At 41.2% G+C, this 26,572-nt stretch overlaps 1 protein-coding gene across 6 annotated transcripts in view; it reads right to left on the reverse strand.

The window, feature by feature from the left end:
* The window catches only part of NEK11 (NIMA related kinase 11), a 165,052-nt gene that overhangs the window by 51,277 nt on the left and 87,203 nt on the right, over nucleotides 1-26,572 (reverse strand). For 4 of the 6 annotated variants that reach the window (XM_043540837.1, XM_043540836.1, XM_007064332.4 and 1 more), the window contains exon 13: nucleotides 1,189-1,328. In XM_043540837.1, coding sequence (XP_043396772.1) covers nucleotides 1,189-1,328 — 140 coding nt within the window. The remainder of the gene's footprint in view (nucleotides 1-1,188; nucleotides 1,329-26,572) is intronic. The other 2 variants (XM_043540838.1, XM_043540840.1) reach the window with 1 other exon arrangement.

Below are 26,572 nucleotides of genomic sequence, written 5' to 3' on the forward strand. Positions count from 1 at the left end.
AGCAATAGTGTATTTTTGGGAGTACATTATGATGGATTTTTCAAGCAACTGAGTGGCTTATGCACCACTGTTAGATTCAGTCTATGTAGCCCCTGCAGACTACAGATCCTGAACAATCACATCAAAAGCATTCCCTGACATATTCCACTGATTTTTGATTGACTAATTATTACTTTGTAAGATCACTGCCCGGCAGCTTTAACAGGATACACATACTGCTTCTGAATGTTCATACATCTGCAGTAAAAACAATGCGGGAAGGGGCTTCATCTTTTTGAAAGGACATATCTATCTGATCAAGGGCTGTTTTCACACAGTCTTAAGACTATTTTGATTTCCAGTAAGTTTTTTTAAGACAATTTCTTGTTTAAAACTTTCTCTGCAGGAAAAGACAATTGAAACCCTATCACCTTCTTTTGTGTTTAATTTGAATGGTACCTTGGTTTCTGTTTAATACTTGGACATTTCCAGTCCAGATCAGAAGTAAAATGGTTTTTTTGTACGTTTTAAACCCAAGTTTAACTGATGGCATAGATTCCTGATTCCCTAACACAGTGTTAGAAAGGCAGTTATTTCCCTACTAAATAGCAAGCAACCTTATTTGTGTCTTAAGAAGAAAAACTACAGTTTGGGGCAATCATCTAGTTAGAAGTTATTTATAATTTGTTTAGCAGTAGCAGTATGTTTGGTTCCATAAAAATGTAAAAAGTCAGTCCCATCAAGAGCTTGCAATTGAAATTAAAAACAGATACTATAATTCAAATGCATACAACACATAGGTTGAAGGTCTAGTATAAAATTTTCAAAAGCTCCTAAGAGACTCAGGAAGCTAAAACTCACTTTCAGAAGTGACTTAGGCATTTAGGAGTCTACAGCCCATTCACTTTCAATGAGACTTGGGCTCCTAAGTGCCCATGACATTTTTGAAAATTTTATTCTCAGACTCCTAAGTCCCGAAGACACCTTTGGAAATTTTACCCCTAATGTTGAAGTGATGCAGGAGTTTCTCACTCACTCTCTCCCTCATTCCCCCCCACCCCCCAATGATTTCAAGAGGCACCAAACACCCATAGTTCTCAAAGTCAGTAACCTCTCAGGATTAGACACTTTGGTATTTTACTATTTGCTATTTTAACTGGAAAAATTAGCACCTGCACATATGCTTTTTACACAAAGAAGCATGTATACCTGTTGACTGGTTTTAGAGACAGTCTGTGATACTTCCATATTCTCCTCCTCCCTCTGCTCCTCCTCTTCACTTGTTTCTGAACAAGAATCAAACACATCATTATAATATTCTTCTGCGATTTGTGGATCTTCAGGGATCTCTGGAATGGAGTAAGAGTTTGTAGTTAGATAAATTCTTTTAAATCTGCATTCCAGGGTCTTGTTTTAAGTCCTGTTGTGAATCAATGCAAATTAAACACCAATAAATGCTAGTCTAGACACTCCACAAATGTTTGTCTTGAAATATGTTTGCTATGTGTAGATGAGCATTTACAGCCCTATAAAGGCTAGTCTACATGACGTGACAAAGCGCTCTAGAGGGGTGTGATCTGTAAAGCACTCTAACTGCCCCACGGAGACCCTGTTGGCATGCTCTAAAAGGTACAAACTAGCCCTTTGATAATTTTGAGGTCTCAGCAATTCAGTGTTAAAAATCCACCTAGGTAAAGTGAAAATGGGATAAATTATCACTCAGGGGATGGGAAAGCAGAACAGTTTTCTATTACAAGAGCAGATACATAATTAATAGTACCAGGACTGATTGATGAGCTTTCTTTTTAAAGAACAATAAGCAAAACTCCTTAAAAAAAAAAACTCTACACATTCCAAGAATTAGTTAATATATAACATAGTTCAAGTGAATTCATGTGTGCACAAGCATGCATGTAATATAAATGAACTTAATACAATTATGAACCCCTTACTGAAAGGAAGAGTCTCTGCTCACCCCACCCAGACAAAATAATATATCTTCAATTTTTTTCCTTTTTATTATAAGGAGTGAGTATATTCCACATTTTAGATAGTTTTTTTTAAGTGCAGTGCAGGGCTCACTATTTGTTTAGAAAGACAATTTGAAGCAGGTCACTGCAATAACTGAATAATAATTATTTTGTTGGTAAAGTTCTTTTTTCTTGGAGGTCCACACACTGAAAAATTAAATACCACTTCAACATGCTTCTTTAGAAAGTGGAGAGAATTAAAAAACCCCTCAAACAAACTGTGGCAATGAAGCATTCTGCTATTGTGCTGCCTGCATAAATGCTGTAAGACTGAAAGACCCAAGTGGAGCTGTGTCAGCATTTGGATGCAAATCAAATATATAAAACAAGAAGATATATACTAGGGATGGAATGTATTATTAGAGATATTTTAGCTGGGAAGCTTCCTTCAGCTTGTGCATCAGACAAAATGTAGCTTTAACCTTGATGCTCCTTCTTATGACCTTTAGGCAGCTTTTTTCAAATCAAAATGACAACTCTACAATGGCCTCTCTTATTTTCAGATCCTTACTTAAACCATCCAAATGGAACAGTTTAAAAACACATTGATCATTTTTAATGAATTGTGGTAAAAGTTTATTTTATGTCAGTGTAGTACCACTTAGAGTAACCCTGTTTACATTCCATCGAAAAGTTACTTCTTTAGAAGAGATTAGACTTTGACCAAGAAATATAGACTTGAAGGTGGAAATCAGCATAGCCACAATGAAGTTACAGTAATTTACTGTTAAGCATCTTGGCCCTTTCTAGCTTCAAATATCAATTTATTGTTATGACATTGAGTGACAGTAGGATACCAAAAATTTTCCTTTAAAATACTGTATGCAGAGAAATAGCCCTTCTCAGGAGCAGCTGTGAAATACTATGATAATAATTCAGTGCGGGCAGCCTAGTATTAGAGGAAAGGACTAGAAATTAGCCTTCCTGGATTATATTTCTCGGCTATAGCATTAATTGCCATTTGGCACTGGCTAGAAGCCAGGTATACTAGTGCTCTAATTCTAGATCTGCCATGGACTTGTGCTTCCCTAGGACAAGTCACTTCACGTCCCTGTGACTCAACTTCCTCATCTGGAAAATGTGGCTATTACTATCTATGTTGGTCCCATGAAGGCTGTACTTCATCAAAGCACTTGCTTCAAGTGAAACACGTTTAAATGCTTTGCTGAATAAGGATGGTTTGAGTAATCGAGACCTTAAAAAACAATTAAAAAACCCCCCAATATTTACCAAGTATCACCCAGGATATCTTGAGATGCTACAGAATTTTCTTACATTTACAATAACTGCGGGATCTCAGATGCTGTGATAGAGAAAACTGAGTTTTAAGAGCAACCACAGTGCCTCATGGAGACACTGAGAGACTTAATGTTTGTAAATGTTTGAGCTCAAATGAAAGTGGTTCTGAATAATTAACAATACCTTACATTTCTCTTTGTTACTACTGAAATACTAAAGGTGGACCAAAAAAGAAAAAAAATCAACTCAGAAACATTTAGGGTTGTGCAATGAATGCTGTAATTTTATCAAATTAAACTATAAATCAGGCCCTACCAAATTCACTGTCCATTTTGGTCAAATTCACAGTCATAGGATTTTAAAAATAGTGAATTTCATGATTCCCGCTATTTAAAATGTGAAATTTCATAGTGTTGTAATTGTAGGGGTCCTGACTCAAAGAGGAGTGGGGGGGGGGGCGCGCAGTGTCACAAGGTTATTGTAGGGGGGGGTTGCGGTACTGCTACCCTTACTTCTGCACTGCTGCTGGCAGCGGCCCTGCCTTCGGAGCTGGGCAATGGTGAGCGGCGGCTGCTGGCCGGGAGCCCAGTTCTGAAGGCAGAGCTGCTGCCAGCAGCAGCGCAGAAGGAAGGACGGGATGGGATGGTGTTGCCACCCTAACTTCTGTGCTGCTACTGGCAGGGCGCTGCCTTCAGAGCTGGGTGCCTAGCCGACAGCCGCTGCTTTCTGGCCAAACAGTTCTGAAGGCAGTGGAGAAGTAAGGGTGGCAATGCTGCAACCCACCTAAAATAACCTTGTGACACCCCCCCCCCGCAACTCCCTTTTGGGTCAGGACCCCCAATTTGAGAAACCCTGGTCTCCCCCTCTGAAATCTGTATAGTAGAGAGTAAAAGCAAGCAAGAGACCAGATTTCACAGGCAGAAACCAGATTTCACAGGCCATGACGTGTTTTTCATAGTCGTGAATTTGGTAGGGCCCTAACTATAAATTAATTCATTTTGCAAAAAGATAAACTTTGCAGAAAACAGAGAAATGTAAAACTTGTATGATTTTGTTTGCCAAATCGCTAAGAGCCTTCTCTAGGTAGTATGATCCCCTTGTGACAACAGCAGTTTCCTTCAGTGAGGTAAAAAACACTGCTTGATTAATAGATTTAATTTTCTCTTACCCTGAAGCCAGGCTTATAACTAATGTATTAATATTGCATTCAGAAGCTCCCATGCATTTAGGAGCTAATGGGTGAGTTCATTTATATATTAAAAAAAAAAATCTATGGTGGCTGTGCCCTACCATAGGACTGTAACTAGTAGATGCACATCTGTAATGGACAGTAAAAAAGAATGTAATCTTGTTGTCAGCAGGTTTTTTAGGGAGCCTCTATTAACATAAAGAAGCAGTTAGAGCCTGGGACAGGATGTCAGAAGACCTGCTGGGAATTCTTCTTCTCCAAGACACTTTCTCACTGTGCTCATCTTAGGCTAGTCACTTCGGCTTAGTTTCTCAAGGGTATTTTGGGACCTAACTCTCATTGAAAACAATGGGAGTTAGGCAGCTAAATACCACTGAGGAGCTGGGCCTTAACCTCTCTGTGTCTCAGTTTACCAATCTTCACAAAATACAGTGAGATCCTTATCTGCAAGCTGCTATAGATTATCAAAAACCTCACCATGATCAAATGAAAACAACTCTCCCATCACCCCAGATCTGAAAATATTACATAAATTCACCCATTCATTACAAAACATGGCACTTTTTCCGTGTCTATGAATGAAAACCTCTTGGGGAAACTGAACAACATTTAGGATACAATTTTCAAAACCTGGCCTCCATTTATGTGCATGCGACTTTGTGCATACAAGTTTTGCACATTAGTGTGAGCACACGTTTTGTGTACTTTCACTTGTGCACTCACATGGTTGAACTTATGCACGTAAACACATCTGTGTTCTCTTTGCATCCATAAATGGGTCCTAGGACATGTAAATTCTACATGACTGCACAAGTGATAATGCACACTACCAAAGGATAGGGTGAGGCACCTTTGAGAGCATGGCCCTTAAAAAGTATCACATCGTATACCCCTCATTGCCTCGTAATGCCTCTGAAACACAGGAACAAGCTAGAATCTTCCTCAAATGTCATGCTCTGATCTTAAATTGGAAATGAACCTTGCAGCACTGGAGGAGAGATTCTCAGCCCACTGCGCTCTCTATATGCCACCATGTCATTGTTGCTGTATGGGGCCATAACAGCCCCCAAGGAACCAGAGAAGCATTTCCCTGGCGCAGGTCCTACATAGGGTCACTGTAGATAGCCCTGTGCTGCCCCTCCATTGCAAGCCCTGCTGCGGCAGGCATACTGGAGCTAGAGCCAGGGACAAGAGGAGTGTCTCTATAGTGCATACCACTGTGGTGATTCTAGATTGCTCCAGGCTACAGAGCAGTCCACAAGCAGCAGCAGGAAGCTGCCATATATTACAGCCTTTCACTGAGCACCTTTTGGCCCTTAGAGCAGCTCAGATTCAGGCAAAAAGTGACTTTTGCCTTCCACTTCTTCTGCGCAGCACAGCTTGAAATCCCAACTTGGAAAATGCAACAACTCAGAGGAGGGTGTCACCTACCACTGGCTTTTAGGGCATTAATTAACGAAACAAGGAAAATTGTAAAGGTGCAGCAATTCATCCAGTGTAAGGACAGGCTGAGGAAGTGTTAGGGCTGCGATAAAAGCAGAGTATCATGCCTCTAGTAGAAAGTATGGTGCTGGTCTGGAGACCACTCTGAGCACTGACAAGGCATTTTCTACCATCATTAACCTTGAAATTATGGCCAGCGAGTCTCCCCCAGGAGGCTTTCCTGTCAGTATTTCATATCAGTTTTTATATCCCTTTCAGATCGGAAGCTGAGAGCTTCTCATGCAATTTAAGTCTGTGGCATGATGTACTCCTGATCCTTTGCCTAAGGAAAGAAAAATCAATGTCTTAATGATTTGTAAACAAGGAAACGAAACAGTGTAGAGAATGACCCAAACTGTGGTATGTTATTCTCAGTCATCACAAGCATGAAAAAAATATACAAGATGTTCAGCACATGAAGGCACATTTCAAAGGATCACGTTGAGAGAGTATAACCACCTGTAAAAATGGGGTTTGTCATTTTTTCCCCCCATGGAAAGTTAAGCTTATATGCACATGCAATATCAGGCGTATCACAGTTTCCTTTTGGGGTTATCACTTCCATGTTGTGCCCAACCCCCAGATGGAGTAAAGGCTTGTGAACGGTACGAGGGTAAATCCCAGATATCCAAAATTTGTTTGGTCACCAGTTTTTAAAATTGGTATAACAGATTTTTTTTAATCCAACATTTGGATTTTGAGATCATGGATCTCTCCAGGAAGCTTTATAAAAATCAGGGTTTGTGTGTTGCTCCATAAACCAAGTATCTACCATTATCCATATCTATCTATCTCCATATATTTTATGCACACAATTATCTGTTTGAGCACATGAATGCATATTTCCCCCCCAGGCACCTGCAGTATATTTACTCTTCCTTCTACATGCAAAATACTTGTGCCAGTGAGACTCTGAGCCCAGGTCTACAGACTCGGCCTTGTGCTAGAAACAGCAGCGTAGATATTCCTGTTTGGGCTCTAAAACCCAGTGAGGTGGGTGGGTCTCAGAGCCTGAGCAGGTACATCTACACTGCTATTTTTAGCACCGTGAGCCCCGCGAGCCTGAGTCTGTAGACACAGGGCTTGGGGTGGTTTTTTTTTTTTTTTTTTTTTGGCAGTTTAGGCCACTGAGAGGTGCTCGTTCACAAAGTTCCCATTGACTTCAAGAGAGCAATATACCTTATGAGGCTGTGCAACAGCATCCCACAGGGAAGAAAGAGGTGGAAGCCCCATTGCTTGGAACTTTTAATGCTAGACTGGAACAAACACTCAAAAACACTAGCAAATATACAGTAGGGACAAAGAAAGGTGTATTGGCAAGGAAATGAACTAGATGATCCAATGGGTCTTTTCTATCCCTCATTTCTAGGACTGAACAAAAACAATAGCAAATCACAGACAGAATTCCATAGTAACACAAGAATCAGGAATACAAAAAAAATTTACAAAAAAAGAATAGGTGTTTTGTACTTTGGTATACAGAATTAACAGCAGGAAAGAGCTTTCGTTTATCTACAGTGGGCTTTGCTTAGTGCTGATTTACCTCCTGTGCAGTGCCTCTTAAGTTAGTGGAGTTGCATGGAGTGTAAGTCAGAATGGAATTTAGAACCACACAGTTTGGTGTCCTAGCAAGAAAGGCTCTGCAGGTGAGAGCCTATCTGAAATAACTGAGCTCACGTAACATTTTGCTCTAAAATGAGTCAGAAAGCTTTTTGGAGTTTTCTTATGACTCACAGTTACAGCTGTTAGAAATATTTTGTTCAAAATATTTCTTTTAGTGAAAAATAGCTTTATCATCAATATGGAAAATCTCCGTGAGAAATGGCCATGTTCGATGTGCCTTTTTTCAAACAAACAAACAAACAAACAAAAAAACAACAGAATTTCAGCTGAAGCAATTTTGTTTTGTTTGGGGCAACAAAAGGCAAACAAAAATTGATTTTCTGATAAAATCCCAAAACCTTCTGCAGAAAAATGGAAACAAAAATGGAAATGATGATTTTCATCACCATTTTGGGGGGGAACCAAATAATTTCCTCACTGGCTCTATTCAGAGTGGGCATTGAAAAGCCAGAAATAGTGAGGCAGCAGTGGTATGGATGACTGTGTGGCTGCCGTTCAAGATCAGCTCGAAGGTCCTATAGCCTCATAATCTCCCATATGAGTTCTGAATATTCAGAAATGCTTGTGAGGATGGTGCCGGGGGGAGAAACAGTATAAGGATGAAGATAACAGAGGAGACTCAGTAACAGTCTTTGGAAACCATTTCCTTTATGCATGAGGAGATCCAATTATTTCAAAGGTTGCCCTATAACATGCGTAGTGTCCAGCAGAAACACAGCAAGTGCTGTACATCTCATTAAAGGAAAACTGACCACAAAACTATATTAAAAGCTATGCTTAGTCCTGGGGTTATTTTCAACTTTTTGATCAGTCAGAGAAAAGTTTTAAATAATACCTTTGTATGACTATTGTAAATAGCAGAGACTACCTGCTACTATCAGTCTCAGTTTGACGACAGTGAGTGTGAAGGAGGAAGTCTTTATGTATCAAATAACTAGCTGCTATTTTGGGAAGGCAGTTACCTCCTCCCCAGATTCCATTCAAATGTGCCATTTTCAAGCAGTAAATAAGGGATATTTTCTAGGATCTGTTGCAGGAGTTCCCCAAACTTGGTTCATGGTAAGCCCCTGGTGGGCCACGAGATGCTTTGTTTACCTGAGCGTCCGCAGGTACAGCTGCTCACAGCTCCCAGTGGCCACGGTTCATTGTTCCCGGCCAATGGGAGCTGCGGGAAGTGGTGGCCCTGTCTGTGCCGCTTCCCGCAGCTCCCATTGGCCAGGAACGGCAAACCGCGGCCACTGGGAGCTGCAAGCGGCCGTACCTGCAGACACCGCTCAGGTAAACAAAGCGTCTCACTGCCTACCAGGGGCTTACCCTGAACAAGCCATGAACCAAGTTTGGGAACCCCTGGTCTATTGGAACAGTAGCAGTCACATAGAATGGGTCAGATTCACACATGATGTAAGCAGCTATATCACCCATGAAAGTCTGGATGTAAAATATTAACATGTAATGTAAACTTAGTTTAGATGTAAACAGGGATGTAAGTTACATGTTGGATGTATGCTGATCAGAAAATAAGTGATTGAAGAATATCTCAGGTATTAACAGAAAAGATCCACTCTGAAGAACATAAGACCTCCATATTGGGTCAGACCAATAGTCCATCTAACCCAGTATCCTGTCTTCCAACAGTGGCCAGTCCAGATGCTTCAGAAGGAATGAACAGAACAGCGCAATTTCAGTGATCCATCCCGTCACCCACTCCCAGAGCACAAGGTTTCATCCCGTATCATCTTGGCTCATAACCACTGATGGACCTATCCTCCATTAACTTATCTAATTCTTTTTTGAACCCAGTTATATTTTTGGCCTTCACAACATCCTTTGGCAATGAGTTCCACGGTGGATTGTGCATTGAACTTCCTTTTGTTTGTTTTCAATCTGCTGCTTATTAATTTCACTGGGTGACCCCTAATTTTTGTGTTATGAGAAGGAACAAATAACACTTCCTTATTCACTTTCTCCACACCATTCATGACCTCTATCATATACCCTCCCTTTTCTCCACACCATTTAACCTCTATCATATACACTCCCCCTTAGTCGTCTCTTTTCCAAGATGAAAAGTCCCAGGATTTTTAAATCTTCTTCTCATAGGGAAGCTATTCCATACCCCTAATTATTTTTGTTGCCTTTCACTGAACTTTTTCCAATTCTAATTTGTCTTTTTTTTTTTTTATAGAAACCGGAACTGTATGCAGTAGTCAAGGTGTGGGCATACCATGGCTATATAGTAACAATGATATTTTCTTATTATCTATCCCTTTACTAATGGTCCTAACATTCTGTTAGCTTTTTTCACTGCCACTGCATGTTTAGCAGATGTTTTCAGAGAACTATCCACAATGACTCCAACATCTCTTTCTTTAGTGGTAACAGCTAATTTAGACCCCATCATTTCATACGTATAGTTGGCATTATGTTTTCCGACATGCATTACTTTGAATTTATCCATACTGAATTTCATCTGCCATTTTGTTGCCCAGTCACCCAGTATAACAGGGTCCCTGAAGGGCCCTCCTGGCTCCTGCTGGGGTGAGAAAGTCACACAGAGACCTTTTGTTGCAGTACTCACCTGGCACTTTTATTTACATGCTGTACTTCCACCACCTTTCCACCATACACGTAGTCCCTTTCTGAGAGAGAGAGAGAGAGAGAGAGAGAGAGAGAGAGAGAGAGAGAGAGAGAGAGAGAGAGAGAGAGAGATGCCTGCACTCTCTCACCTCCTTTCCCCCTACTGCAGCTTCCCCTCTTTCCAGCTCCTCCTCCTAGCTTCCTTCCTCTGGGGCTTTTATCCAGCCCCAGCCTGATAAGGCAGCAGCTGTTCCAGCTTCCCCAGTCAGGGCCAGGTGATCTAGCCAGCTCCTTAATTGGAGCTGGAATGACGGGGGTGGACTAAGCAGTTTTCTGCTCACCACCCTGTCACACCCAGTTTTCTGAGACCCCTTTGTAACTCTTCCCAGACTGCTTTGGACTTAACTGTCTTGAGTAGTTTTGTAGTGTCTGCAAATTTTGCCACATCACTGTTTATACCTTTTTCCAGATCATTTATGAATATGTTGAACAGCACTAGCCCCAGTACAGATCCCTGAGGGACACCGCTATTTACCTCTCTCCATTCTGAAAACTGACCATTTATTCCTGCCCTTTGTTTCCTATCTTTTAACTTTAAATTAGCCAGGTCAACTTCAGAGATGAAAAACAGTGTAAAAATTACATACCTAGGAGACTTAATGGGAGGGCATAGAAAAATAAACTAAGCTAAAATAGTCGCTTTTCTTGTTACCTCCTCAAATCCCACATGCTTGGGTATTTATAGTGTACCTATTTTTCACTTGCACTGAAACCCAAATTGGTGGAAGTTGCCACTTACATTTGTTTTCTGAGCAGCTTTAACTTATTTAGTTACTGAGTCTGACTGTTTACATCACCACCAGATTTGGCACAGCTACTCTGAAGTACAGTTTTAATCTGCAAACTGAATGTGTAAATCCTGCACTAGGGAGTATCGTATTTAGTGTCTATCAATAGCTTCCTAATCACATGTGCTCTGTTTATAAGTCAATGGCTGACGTGGTTTTTTGGTTGGTGGTTGGTTGGGTTTCAGCTCATCTCTGTAAAATGCAATGAAAAGTTATACTCCTATGTAAAGTATTTATCAATACATGCTTCTGTGAGGAACAAGTAGGCTCAGAAAGTATGGGGCACTAGACTGCCACACAAATGCCCCGGCCCTCAGTAATGCCTCAAGAGCCGTACAATTTTCCATTGCCTATCTACCAGATAAAGGGCCACAGCCACACTCCACATGCATCCTCCTGACTGTAAAAATTACACTCATTCCATTGCGACAGAGACACCATCCGACCTAGAAATGGGTTCTTTAGTCCACTGGAGAGTAGGCCAATGGGATAGATCATATGTTTGTTGTCCTGACAGTCTGTAATACTTTATCAGACCTAACTGGCATGACCGGGTGGGCCTGATTTTCCTCTCATTCACACTAGAGTTCCTCCACTGAAGACAAGAGAGTTACACCACTCCTGAACTTGGTTAAGAAAGAGAAGAGTTAGGCCCCATGCACAGAATTACAGAATGGAATGTATTTCTGCCCCTCCTTAAATGCTGTTATAGCCTCATTATTATAAAATTGGCAGCCAGTCCTGATGAAGCTATGTAAACACTGTAAAATTTTGTAAATATTTGCTACAAAATTTGTACATTTGTGAAAAACATTATAAATTAATCTGAGCATGTGTCCGCTCTTTAACTGCTTATTAATTTCATTTCGTGTTCAGTTACTGTTTACTGACTCTATATCAGAATCATATATGAATGTACCTGATCATTCATCCAACAAAAGAGTTAAGGGACTCCCAGGGTTGGTTTAAAAAAATACCCAGTAAGAACATGGGCAGGTAAATGGCTGATCAAGGTTATATAAAAATAGACGTAGGTTCCATTTATTAATAGTAAGATGTTAAACAAAAGCAATAAAAAAGACACATCCGAAAATAATGGCAACTGTGTAGGAACATATTTTGCTGTCCCCATGCTTTCAAAATGTTTGAAGTGTTTATATGAATGAAGACAAAAGCTTACACTTATCCCACTCTTAATATGTTTGTTGCATTAATGTTGAAGACGCATCTCTCAAGAGAGGTTTCAGAGTAACAGCCGTGTTAGTCTGTATTCTCAAAAAGAAAAGGAGGACTTGTGGCACCTTAGAGACTAACCAATTTATTTGAGCATAAGCTTTCGTGAGCTACAGAAGTGAGCTGTAGCTCACGAAAGCTTATGCTCAAATAAATTGGTTAGTCTCTAAGGTGCCACAAGTACTCCTGTTCTTTTCGCTCAAGAGAATATGTGGAGAGAAGATGAGAAGTTACACCAAAGCATTTATCAAATGATTTGCATCTCATTTGGGTCACTGGAATGATGAAAAACTGATGTTCCTTCAGTCTCTGCAGCTTTGATATTTTAATGATTGACTTACATGAATAAGGTGCTCTAAATACAATTATCCACATCCAATTATCCAGAAAAAAAGATAGGGTTTTATGCATAAATGCAGTACTTAACACACACTGTAGACAGTAAACACAGCCACATCTTTTAAGCAAAGTTGCATTGTTTTATAACAATTACAATATTATCATTATGTTATTATATTGGCTTGCTAATAGTTTCATTCCTCTTATATCTAGTGAAGTTTTTCAGAAGCTGGGAATGGGTGACAAGGGACGGATCACTTGATTACCTGTTCTGTTCATTCCCTCTGGGGCACCTGGCAGTGGCCACTGTCGGAAGACAGGACACTGGGCTAGATGGACCTTTGGTCTGACCCAGTATGGCCATTCTTATGTTTATATTCCAAGTTCCTTTGCATAAAATATTCTCAATGGACCAAACTGATCCTTACTATAATGCTACTAAAACCCACAGAGAAGGATGAATTTGGCCTCTATTGATTTCATTCTTTTCTTCCTCTTTAGTAATAGTTTAATTACATTACACAGAATTAGCTAATCAAAATGTTGTGCCCCATTTGCCCACCCCAAGATTAGCTTTTGGACATAGTTATTTTAAAGTGTGGTTCTGCTCTGAAAAGTGACTGTGTTTTAAACTACCATCTAGCTCAACAGAGCTGCTCCTTGGGAGGAATTAATCCCTACACCAGTGCTGAACCCAGTGTAGGGGCAGCCTGTGTTTCCTCTATAATGGGGCTGCAGAAGGCCAGCTTGGCCCCTGTGCAAGTTAGGTTTTTACATGACAAGGGAATATCTGGGGTGTAGCAACGTCCAGGCCACAACCCATCCTGCCCTTATGGCTGGGGCTCCTGCAGTGGGTGGCACAGAGTAGAAACTGTAATGTAACCTTAACTATGGAATCACAAGGACATATCCATACTGTAGTCTTTATGGTTATGAGAATACTATGCTAATCACACAGAGGTGTGCTTAACAATTAATTATTATAACAATTATTCTATTATAGTTTATGTCCAGAGTCAAAAAGCAAATTGTGATATTTTCTAAAGGCATTTCGTATTTGTGACTATCTCTGAGATCACATCTTGGGTAATTACTTTTAGTGTGCGGTTCCCTAATATGCATGCATGCAGCCATAACTCAGATGGTGTATGCTCACAACGGAGGCCCTTTAAAAATGTGGTCTAAAATGTTTAAGTCTTTGCTCCTCTCTTTCAGTTAGGTACAACATATTTAAAAATTATCCAACAAGGCTTATGAAAAACTAGAGTGAAAAATTTAACCATTAACTACATTTGCTTTGTAGGTGTGAGAATTTCTTATTTAAATTCAGTTGAAACTTTATCCACTTGAAATTCAAAGCGATACATCCAAACCTTACAATTAGCAATGGAAATATAGAAATAATGTATGCAATTATTGTAATGTACTTTGCTATTTTGGAATTATAATGAAATCAGGGGGTTGCCAGATGTAATATATTGCAACATATTTATTAAGTTAATGAATTTAAAATATTATAATCAGTGGAGTATACAAAAATAAAAAGGGAATAGATTACAAAACAGAGAAACTAGGTGAATGGAGCTGACTGATGGACAAAGGTGAGAGATGAAAACTTTATAACAATTGAAAAGTAATTAGAACAAAAGAAAACCACTAATGCCAAGATCCTCAGTAGATCTTCTGAGAGTTTATGGTGAGAAGCAAGGATAGATTCTGCACTTTAAGTGTTTTTTACACTGGATGTAGAGGAATACTGAGTAGGAGTAGAGAGGGTATGTTACCTCTTTATTTGAAACTGGTGTGGCTGTTACTGCAATACCGCGTCCAGCCTGGTACCCTCAATTCAAGAAAGATGTGTTAGGAACTGGGATGTAGGCAGTCTGGCTCGATAATGAGAGCCAGAGTCAAAATCTGAAGTTGAACCAAGGATCAGAGCCAGAGTCAGAGCTAATGATCAGGAGTGACAGTAAGGACAGGAACGAGAGATAAGGCAAAGATCAGACACAGAGTAGGAGCAAGGCAGGAACTAGGAGCAGAACAGAAGCAGAGCAGGAACCGGGAACAGGTGGACTCAGAACACAATGAGCAAATGTCCAATGCAACAGAGTCTTCACAATTGCTTGGACAATCCATGTGGGTCATTTCCTGATTTAAGCATTGAGTGTGAGCCAATCAGATGCCCTAGTCCTTGGGCATCCTGATAGGACTTCCTGTGGGACCTGATCTTCCAAGATTAATGAGGTGTTGCTTTGTCTCCCTTTGTCATGACAGGGGAGTGTCGGAGATCTATGCCCCCTGCAGCCGTGGGTGCTAGACCTGTCAAAACTGAGGCCTTTCACCCTTTCACTTTCATTACACCACCACCCTCTTCAGCCACACTTCCTTCTGGGGTAGCACTGGGCCTGTCACCTTGGGATGATCCTGGTGAAACTTTTCCATTCTGCTAGTGCTCCAAACATGGGGTTGGAGACTGGGAGTTGGCAGGTTGCAGGCAGACCTTTTGACAATATTTGGAAGAAAAATCTTCTCCCGCCAGAAAATAACAGGGTCATGCTGCAGCAGCCAAGCAATGCCAAGAATTAGGGGAAAGTGCAGTGAATGGATTGCATTTAGTTGCATGACCTCCTAGTGGTTGATCTCTAAAGGAACAGTTTCTTGGGTCACTGGACCTGAAGATCAGAGGGACTCATCAATAGTTTCTACAAAATCTGGTGTGCCCTTGGGCTGGAAGGGGATGTGCAAGGCTCATGCTACCTCAACACTGATAGCATTGTCTATGGCCCCGGAGTTGATCAGAGCCCATTGGAGGGGGATGGACGTAGCTAGATCAAGGATGTTTATTTATATTGGAACTTGGAGATGTGGAGAAGCCCTTTTGGTCTCAGTTCATTTGTGGGTGGCCCATCAGGAGGCAGTACTGGGGTGGGGAAAATTAACGGTACCCAAGCCAGTTACTCTTACCATGCCTAGGCCTGTTTGTTTCCCAGAAGCTTTCTGATCAAACAGGAGGTGAGGGCATGTCTGGAAGCCCTGCAGTAGAAACACAAATTCTAGTGACATCATCGTTCTCTTTATTCTGGGGTCAGGCAGTGGCTTAGGTCAGTCTCCATTTGCTCAGGTGTTGGTAGGCGGGGCTTTGGTTCCATGTGTGGTTGCAATGGTGGACCAAAGCTTTTCTTCTCCTTTCTCCCTCATAATCGGATGTCTATGTGGTGAGCTAGGCTGATGAAAGTATTCAGTTGGGAGAGGCTCTCGATGTGCGCCAACTTGTCCTTCACCTCTTCACTCAAGCCCCACTGGAACTGATGTAACTGGGCCATATCATTCCATTCCACATCTGCCGCCAGTTGCCAATAGTGAGTGGCATATGTGGTGGTAGGCCTATCATAGAGTCTTAGGATTGGAAGGCAACTCAAGAGGTCTTCTAGTCCAGTCCCCTACACTCAAGGCAGGACTAAGTATTATCTCTAGACCATCCCTGACAGGCGTTTGTCTAACCTGCTCTTAAAAATCTCCAATGATGGAGATTCCAAAACCTTCCTAGGAAATTTATCCCAATGCTTAACCACCTGGGCAGTTAGGACGTTCTTCCTAATGACAGCCTAAATGTCCCTTCCTGCAATTTAAACCCACTGCTTCTTGTCCTATCCTCAGATGTTAAGGAGAACAATTTTTCTCCCTCATCCGTAACAACCTTTTATGTACTTGAAAACTATTATCATGTCCCCTCTCAGTTTTCTCTTCTCCAGATTTAACAAACCCAATTTTTTCAATCTTCCTTAATGGGTCACGTTTTCTAAACTTGTAATCATCTTTGCTGCTCTTTTCTGGACTTTCTCCAATTTTCCAGAACTGGGCACAATACTCCATCTGAGGTCTAATACTCCAGCTGAGGCGTGCAGTAGACTGAAGAATTACTTCTCGTGTCTTACTTACAACACTCCTGCTAATACATCCCAGAATGATGTTTGCTTTTTTTCTGCAAGTGTTACACTGTTCACTCATATTTAACTTGTGATCCACTATGATCCTCAGATCCCTTTCGCAGTACTCCTTCCTAGGCAGTTTTGTATGTTTGCAACTGATTGGTCCTTCCTAAGCGGAGTATTTCACATTTGTCCTTATTGAATTTCATCCTGTCTACTTCTGTTCTCCAGTTTGTCCTGATCATTTTGAATTACAATCCTATCCTCCAAAGCACTTACAACCCCTCCCAGCTTGGTATCGTCTGCAAACTTTATAAGTGTACTCTCTATGCCATTACAGTAACTCCTCACTTAACTTCGTAGTTATGTTCCTGAAAAATGCTAATCCAATTTCCCCATAAGAATTAATAGGGGGGTTAGGTTCCAGGGAATTTTTTTTTTTTTTGCAACACAAAAGGCATTATATATATTTTAAACAAGCAATTTAATACAGGTATAGGTTTTAAATAATTTTAAACAAGCAATTTAATGCAGTAACTCCCCACTTAATGTCCTCTGACTTCACCTCCACTCCTTCCCCCAATCCCCCTCCCTTAACCGCCTTTTCTCCCCCCCCACTCCACCTCCTCCCCTTTACTCCGCGCCCTTGCTCCTCCCCTCCCCCAGCCTCCTGCCTGCGGCAATCAGCTGGTTTGCAGGGTTCAGGAGGCTGTGGGGAGGAGTGAGGACGCGGCGCGCAGCCTCCCACCTCCTTCCTCTGCCTCCTGCCCGTGGCAATCAGCTGGTTTGTGGCGTTCAGGAGGCTGTGGGAAGGAGCGAGAATGCGAGGCGCAGCCTCTCCCCTCGCTCCCCTGCCTCCTGCCCCTGGCCTCCTGAACGCCACAAGACAGCTGATTGCCGCGGGCAGGAGGAGGGGGGAGCAGGGGAAAGGTGCTGATCTATGGGGTCCACCGGCGGGTGGGAGATGCTGGGGGGGTGGCATAGGGGAGCTGATGGGGGGCTGCCAGCCGTGGACAAAGCAGGCAGCCAAACGACGTTATAGGGGAGCACTGCACAACTTTAAACGAGCATGTTCTGTAATGGAGCAGGGACGTAACATTGAAACAACATTAAGTGAGAGGACGTTAGGTGGGGAGTTACTGAATCTACATAATTTGTGAAGATATTGAACAGAACCAGACCCAGAACTGATCCCTGTGGGACCCCACTTGATACAGAAACTCCTCGCTTAACATTGTAGTTGTGTTCCTGAAACATGTGACTTTAACTGAAACAATGTTAAGCAAATCCAATTTGCCCCTTAAGAATTAATGTAAATGGTGGTGGTGGGGGGTTAGGTTCCAGGGAAATTTTTTTCACCAGACAAAAAAACTATATTATATATATATATCTACACACACAGTATAAGTTTTAAACAAACAATTTAATACTGTACACAGCAATGATGATTGTGAAGCTTGGTTGAGGTGTTGAAGTTAGAGGGTGGGATATTTCCCAGGGGGTGCCTTACTGCTAAATGATGAACTAGCACTCGGCTGAGCCCTCAAGGTTTAACACATTGTTGTTAATGTAGCCTCACACGCTACAAGGCAGCACAAATGGAGGAAGGGGAGACAGCACGGCAGACAGAGACACACACCCTGTGTGTGTGTGTGTGAGAGAGAGAGAGATGCGCATTGCCCCTTTAAGTACGCTGACACCACTCTAAGTATATTGCCTTTAAAAAGATCAGGAAGTTGAGACAGCAGCTGCGGCCAGCAACCTCTCTCTGTCCTGAGCCCTGTTGTGTTCCCAACCTGCTCTATATGGAGAAGGGGTAAGCGGGGGGCAGGAGTAGGGGGGAGGGGGACACCCTGACATTAGCTCCATCTTCCCCTCTCCCCTGCACAGCAAGCAGGAGGCTCCCGGGAGCAGCTCCAAGGCAGAGGGCAGGAGCAGCACATGGCAGTGGGGGGAGGGACAGCTGAACTGCCGGCAATGGATAGCCTGCTGGGCGGCTGCTGCACAGGGAACTTATGGGAGCGGGGAGCTGATAGGGGGGCTGCCGGTCCACCCTAGTTCCAAGCCCCAACCAGTTAGCTGCAACGGGCTGCTCTTCCTTCAAGCAGTGGACAAAGCAGGCGGCTGCCAAAAAATGTTATAAGGGAGCATTGCACAACTTTAAATGAGCATGTTCCCTAATTGATCAGCAACGTAACAATGAAACAACGTTAACCGGGATGACTTTAAGTGAGGAGTTACTGTATATCCTTCCAGCTTGACTGGGAACCACCGATAACTACTCTCTGGGAATGGTTATCCAACCCATTATGCACCTACTTTATAGTAACTCCATCTAGACTGCATTTCTCTAGTTTGTTTATGAGAAGGTAATGTGATACAGTATCACAGGCCTTACTAAAGTCAAGATATACAACATCTACCACTTCCCCTATCCACAAAGTTTGTTACGCTGTCAAAGAAAGTTTTAGGTTGATTTGACATGATTTGTTCTTAACAAATCCAGGCCATTACTTATCACCCTATTATCTTCTAGGTATTTGCAAACTGGTTGCTTAATTATTTGCTCCATTGTCTTTCCAGGTACTGAAGTTAAGATGTCTGGTCTGTAATTCCCCAGGTTATCCGTATTCCCCTTTTCATAGATTGCCACTACGTTTGCCCTTTTCCAGTCATCTGGAATCTCGCCCATCTTCCATGACTTTTCGGAGATAATCACTAATGGCTCAGACATCGCCTCCGTCAGCTGCTTGAGTATTCTAGGATATATTTCATCAGGACCTGGTGACTTGAAATCATCTAACTTTTCTAAGTAATTTCTAACTTGTTCTTTCCCTACTTTAGCCTCTGCTCTTACCTCATTTTTACTGGCATTCATTAAGTTAGATGTTCAATTGCTACTAAACTTTTTGGTGAAAACAAACAAAAATGTCATTTAGCACTTCTGCCATTTCCACATTTTCTGTTATTGTTTTACTCTCCTCATTGAGTAACAGGCTTCCCTGTCCTTGATCTTCCTCTTGCATCTAATGTATTTGTAGAATGTTTTCTTGTTATCCTTTATGTCTCTAGCTAGTTTAATTTCATTTTGTGCCTTGGCATTACTAATTTTGTCCCTACATACTTGTGTTATTTGTTTATATTCATCCTTTGTAATTTGACAGTGCTTTCCTAAGCTTACACAGCACTGCATCAGCAGTACAGTCTCAATATAGGTTATCAAATATAGCAGAGAATGGTTCCAAAAAAGCATCCTATTTTGTCAAAAAGTGGATTGCCCTGCTCCAAAAGGGGCAACGCCCTGTGCAACACTTCCCCTGTAAGCAGGCTCATCTATTTTGCCTGGTCTATGTGGTTACAAGTGAGTACAGAGCAAGAAAAGCAAATGGCGCTGGCTCAAAAATCCCCTAAACTTCTGGTGATCATCATCAAAGCATTCAGGTAGGAGAACTGAGGGATCCTGCTTGAGTGAAGGAGGTCCCCCCGAAGCCTGGAGTGTGGCAATTTCTCCGTAGGAATGAACAAGTTGTTTGTGGAGCAACTGATCCTCTGCTGAAAATTGAGTCACTTGGGTCCACAGTGCTAGATTCCTGGTTTGAAGTTAGTTAACTTGTTTCTGGAGGACTAGGGCCAGGGGGGGAACTGCTGGGTAGCAGCAAGCCCTCCTCCTCCATTCAGGTACCATGAAGAGTGAAGCCTAAGCAGGTCTTGGCAACTGTTAGGAACTGGAACATAGGTGGTCTGGCCTAATGGTCAGGAGTCAAGCCAAGGGTCAGAACTGGAGTCAGAGTCAGGAGTTGAGCCAAGGGTCAGAGCCAATGGTCAAGAGCGAGGCATAAGGTCATGAACCAGAGACAAGGCAAGGATCAGACATGGAGTAGAAGCAAGGCAGTAAGTAGGAACAGAATGGGAGCAGAGCAGGAACCAGAACAAGACTGGATGCAGACTGCAGGAGACAGGCAAAGAGTGGGGTCCAATGTGGCAGCCACCGGGAGCCTATGCAGTTGCTCAGGCAACCCACCTGGGTCTCTTTCTGGCTGAAATAGTGGGTGCAAGCCAATCAGATGCCCCAGACCTTGGGTGTCCTGACAGTACTTGCTGTGAGACCTGACCTTTCAAGATTAGTGAGGTGTTACTTTGTCTGTCTCCCTTGGTGGTGACAAGGGAGTGTCGGAGCCCAAGGTCCCCCACAGCATCAGGTTCTACACCCATTGAAACTGATGACCCTTAGAGCCTTATGGGATGTTAACACATTGGAGAGGGTTCAGAGAGGAGCCACAAGCATGATTAAAGGATTGGAATATGTGCTTATAGTGGTGAGCTCAAATTATTTAGCTTAACAAAGAGAAGGTTAAGGAGCAATTGGATCCAATTTATAAGTACCTACATGGGAACAAAAATTCGATAATGGGCTCTTGAATCTAGCAGAGCCACAATCCAATAGCCAGAAGTTGAAGCTAGACTAATTCAGACTGGAAACAAGGCACACGTTTTTAATAGTGAGTGTAATTAGCCATTGGAACAATTTACCAAGGGTCCTGGTGGATTCTCCATCACTGCCAATTTTAAAATCAAAATTGGATGTTATTCTAAAAGATCTGCTTTAGCTCAAACAGCAGTTGATTCAGGGAAGTCCTGTGGACTGCATTATACAGGAGATCAGGCTAGATGATCACAGTGTGGTCCCTTCTGGTTTTATAATCACAGTGGTCCCTTCTGGCTTTATAATCTATTAATCTATGAAAACAAAGGGACAAGCCCTCTTCAGCACTCAGTTCAAATAATGTATCTAGGTACTGGAGATCTAATGAGGGGTAAAGAAGGAAGAAATTCTTCTCCCCAGGCTGCAGAGTTGGAACTGGGGATCTCTGCAGCCAGCACTGCAGCCTAAGGCCCAAATTCAGAAAAATCTTTAAGCATGTGCTTAACTTCAATTTAATACAGATGGTTTTAAGTACATGATTAAATTTAAGCATGTGCTTTGCAGAACTGAGGTTGAATTAGGCTCCGTGGCCCCAGAGCTCCACAGGGACGAGGTGGAAGGGGGTGGAGAAGAAGGGAGAATCAGAGGATTCATAGCAGTAGGAGATCTACTGATCCTAACACATCCACATATCAGCCCTGGACAACAGTGTGCATGAATCCTTCACTGTGTACAGGAACTGTGCACCTCCTTATACATGCTCTGTGGGCCAAATTCTGTTCTTTTACACCCCAGTATAAATCTGGAGTAATTATTAACTGAAGAACTATTCTGGATTTCCTCTGGTGTAACAGAGAAAAGAGCTCTGTCCTTTCAATTCCAGGTTAGATGTTTATCCTATTCAGAGTTTTCATATTCCTTTTCCTATTTAGAAATATACCATGGGTGGGTTAACTGTATTTGCATGCATGGGTTCATAAATACTTTTGAAAAAATAATAAACATTTGTTCCCCTCTTGCTTACCGTGACCTTTCAGCTGTGAAATTGATATGAATGTAAAGTGGCACTTTGAGCCAAAAATAAGAGTACATGGCTTTAAATTTTCATTGCTCTATCCATTTTTGTCACTTAGATGAATCACTTTGTTGTAAAGATGAAATGATAAGACGGATACAGTTTGGCGAGCCCAGAAATTAAATGTGAGTGTATTTTTCAGTAATAGCAGAGAAGCACCATAGGAGTCTCACATGAGGACTACAATGAGTGTGTGTTTGTAATATACTCTTCCTCATTTTCCGTTTTTATTAAAACCCAATTCTACTTCTATTTATGCTAATGTAAATCAGGATGAACTTTACTGAGGTCAATGCGATTTTAGCAGTGTAACACTTATGTGAGAAGAGAATTAGGCCTTTAGCAGAATAAGCATTGTTCTTCTGTATATCTAACACTACCACACCACTCTTGTCAACCTATTAGGTACTGCCTTGCAAAGCCATCACATACATTGTCATCACATGAGAACATACATCTTCTATCCACAGTAGCCGAACAATAAAATATTAAGGGCCAGATCCTCCACTGCTGTAAAACAGCAGAGCTACACTGACTTACATCATATTACACAGATGTAAATTGAGTGCAGAACGTGGCCTTTAGCATCCAAGCCCTTACTCAGAATCTAATTAGGCAGGACAATGGGCACCTGCTATTCTAAAGAAATTATCTTTATACTATTCTAGATGAGTAAGAAATAAAATAATATTATCTTACATTATATTTCAGTAGCTTTCAAACAGAAGAACGAGAGCAGAAGCTGCATTATATATCTGATCTACCTACCTACCTATATGGGCCAAATTCACACTGGTGGCCGAAAAAGGCACCAGTTATACTCCCCTGTACCAGGAGGCTGACTGTGCTTCAAGGAGACTTTTACTCTTATTTTATAACAGCTTTTGCCCTCCTCTATAGATAAATTCCCACTCTACTCCAGATGCAGCTGTACGTGTTTCAATTCACTCCAGATGCAGACGTATTTCATTGTTGGGAACAGCTGGATGGATAAGGGGAGTTTCACTCTTGTTTTGTGCCATCTTTTGCCCTCCCCCACACATAAACTGGCCTCTACTTACCAGCTGTGTTATACAGCCAGTTTTGTTTTTATTCTGATATACTGCAGTTTAGAGGAAAAGTACTGTATATATAATCACAAGACATCGAGCCATACCCAGAAAACATTACACTGCTATAATTCACATGATACAAATTGGGATGCTTTGTTAAATGAAACAAATCAAAGAGAGAATAAAAAAGAGAATAGTAAAAGCTAATCAAAACTTCAGAAGATAAGGGCTTTCAAAAACAAAAAGCAAGTCCATATCAGCCAAATCATCCCCAGGTGGTTGTTCTTCCTTATGATCATGAGAAGATGGGGATGAGGGGTCTTTGAAACTTATATCTCCCAGTTATGTACTTGTAACAATGGAAAATATGCATACAGGATTATCCCAATACACATCTGTCCCCATAATCTACAAAATGAGTTCCTTAATCTACAGGGAATATAAAAAAATAATTAATGGATATGGGCTGGAAAACTAGTATTTCTGGATGGGAAGTGGAAAAATAAACACATGCAAGGGGAATTTAGGCAGCTACAATGCAATTATCTGAGTTGAAATTTGGCCAGGACATGAAATCTATAGCAAAACTAGTAAGATTTCTGTTTTCATTTTATTTAAATGGCAAGTTGTGCAATGGTTCAGTGGAGTTCCTTTGTTTTCTTTTTTCTAATAGGTCAGAATAGAGCTGGAATAAGTAAATGCAACATTGTTCATCAGCAACATTATATATAACTTAATCAGAAGCAAATAATAAATATTCAGTTACTTTACTTTTAATACTAACAGTGATTAAATAAAGAGCAAAGCATATGCACACAATCCCAATGTAAGATTTTGTCTAAAGTTTTCATGCCTCTTTCTTTTAAGCAAAGAAATTAGAGGTGGAAAAATCCTAGGAGATTATCTGACAATGCAAAATATTCTCAGCTGCTTTGCCTAGCCTGTTTTAAAGTATTCAGATGATGAATGACTCCTTACTTCTCAGAAAAATATGATCGGAACATCAACATTTCTCACTGAATACTAAATTCAACTATATTATACTTCTTTCCAATAATCTCCAATTATCCAAGTTAACTGGGCACTGAACTTGGAAGACATTATCAATACTAAAAGAATCAGCTCTGAAGAAAACTATGTTACATGGAAACAAATTCAAGAATAAAAAAGTTGTTTTATAACGCATTAATTATTGTTTTATAAATCATAAATCCTTTGCACTTATTCAGCAAATTCTACACTTTTGAGTGGGCAAGGATGCAGCTGATCTACACTGGCCTGGCTACAGCTGGCTGAATTGGTGTAACTATCAATGATTAATAACAATGTTTCTTTCAGTAAAATACCCCGAAGCAAATTATTTTGCTCTCTTGCATGACTCTGCTGCCTCCTGGTAGAAAGAGGAAACAACCTGTTAATCCAGACTGGTGAGTGAAGATGCATGAATTTTAGTGACGAAAAACACTTATTAAAAAATTTAAAAATTAAAAAAAAAATTTAAATTTTTAAAAAATTTTTTAAAAAAATTTAAAATTTTTTAAAAAAATTCTTCTGATAGTTTTGTTAACTTCCACTGGCTGCAGGGCACTCTCACTGAACACCTACCATGGTAAGCACTATGTTTTACACACTGCAAACTTTTAAATAAAATTGGTCAAAATGGCTAAATCTTCTACTACAGAATGGGCACAAAAATTCTCCTAAATATTGGGGCTGTACTGGCAGAATCCTACAAGCTGCAGACTCAATGGAATACAAACACATCTGTCCATAAACCACCCAACTTACTAATGCTGAGAGCTACTACATCAGAATTAGGTCTCCTAAGCCTGCAGGTTAATGATTCAGGAAAAGAGAGACCTGTCCACTCCCTGTTGGCTTTCCAGTGAACCTTGACAACACCATGGCAGGCAGGTTTCAAATGATTCCCATTTCTGCCAGCAAACTGACTGCAAAGGGAGCGGGACACAGATGCAGATTCCAGCAGGTAAGTGAAATAAATTCTGCATAGTATACACAGTGAAGATTCTCTCATTCTGGGGTCGGTATGCCTAACATTGCTTCCCAGAAGCCAGACTCTTTTCTAGCCTGTATTCCCATTTGTAGAAACTTGCATATGTCGGCAATGCCAAATTTTGCCTCCCAGTGCACAAAGAGGAGTAAATATCAGAGTTCTGGAGATATGCTTGTTACAGACACAACTTCGTCCCTTTATCTCCTTTGCACAGGAGCAAAGAACTTGGCTCATTAAAAGAAAATCAGTATAATTTGTGATTCACCTCATTTGTCGCTTTTACTGCCTATCAGGCTAAGACTGAATTCCCGTCTACTCAAGTTTAACCAATATATTTGTATAAGATTTTCAAAGTGCTTTCTGTAAGCTAGAGCCCATATTTTTTTCTCTTTAGTTGCATTCTGCATTCTCTGCTGAGTAAAAGAGGGTGGTACAGAATATGTGCACAAAGCCACTGAAGTAGATAGGGAAAAATGACAGAATGTCAAGGCATACTGGCAGTCACAAACCGCTCTAGCTTAACAGTAGACATCTGAACACTTGGGTTCAGGAGTCATGCTCTGAATCAGCTGCAGTCCCGCGAGCCTCAGATGGTTCTGCAGCAGTCCTGGTCCCTAAGTGAAAGGAATAAATTTCCATAATTCATCTGGATGGCGTAGTAAGGAGTGAAATGTTGGAGAACTAATTTAAATCTTCTCTTGTTTAAAAATAATATTCGAATTGCCATCAGCATCCTTCTATATAGCAGTGGCACTAGGCATAAGCAGACTAAGCAATTGCTTAGGGCCCCAAGAAGCTAAAGGGGGCCCTGATTTAGCATTACCCCCAAATACTGTTCATCTTATTTAACATGGACTTTTTAAAAAGCAGATTACTTTGAGAATTTTTTGGTCTGTGGCTATAACATATTTTTAGGGGGTGGATGAAAGATAAGGGGGACCCCAAAATATTCCTGCTCAGGGCCCCCAAAAGGCAAACATCACCTCTGCTTCTATAGACAGTGTAAGAAACTGATTATTTCTTCACAGTTCTGGAGAATTATGTCATTTTACAACGATTCACTATCTGTGTGTAACCTGATTTTGAACAGTAGCATGATGTAGAGTCGACTTGATAACTAGAGTGTTAGACATTTTAAGAAGTGTGGCTTTCTCTGCATCTAGCTCTACCTGCTACCAGTTTGCAGACTGCAGTGAGCATTTAGTTAGACCCCATTCATCCTCTGAAAAAGAGAATTGCTTGAAGACGAAATTGGTCAGTTATTTGTAATTGCAGGTAATTCCTGTGCCTCAAGTGAAATGAAAATCATTCTGACAGGCATACTCACAGGTAGACTAGCTCGCTTCATGAAAGTTATATTCACGGTGAAAGCAATTAACTGGTGTGGATTTCTCTAGCAAGCTGAAGCCTCATTTCATGCTTGAGCTCGTGATCACCAATGATCCTGTGTTTGTTCATAATTTTAATTAACTTCAACACTTTGGGTTCCCCCCCCAGCTTTTAATAGATGTACCTAATACTTCAAAAATTTGATTGAGTC

Source organism: Chelonia mydas, chromosome 2, assembly GCF_015237465.2.
Source record: "Chelonia mydas isolate rCheMyd1 chromosome 2, rCheMyd1.pri.v2, whole genome shotgun sequence".
NCBI classification, from domain to species: Eukaryota; Metazoa; Chordata; order Testudines; family Cheloniidae; genus Chelonia; species Chelonia mydas.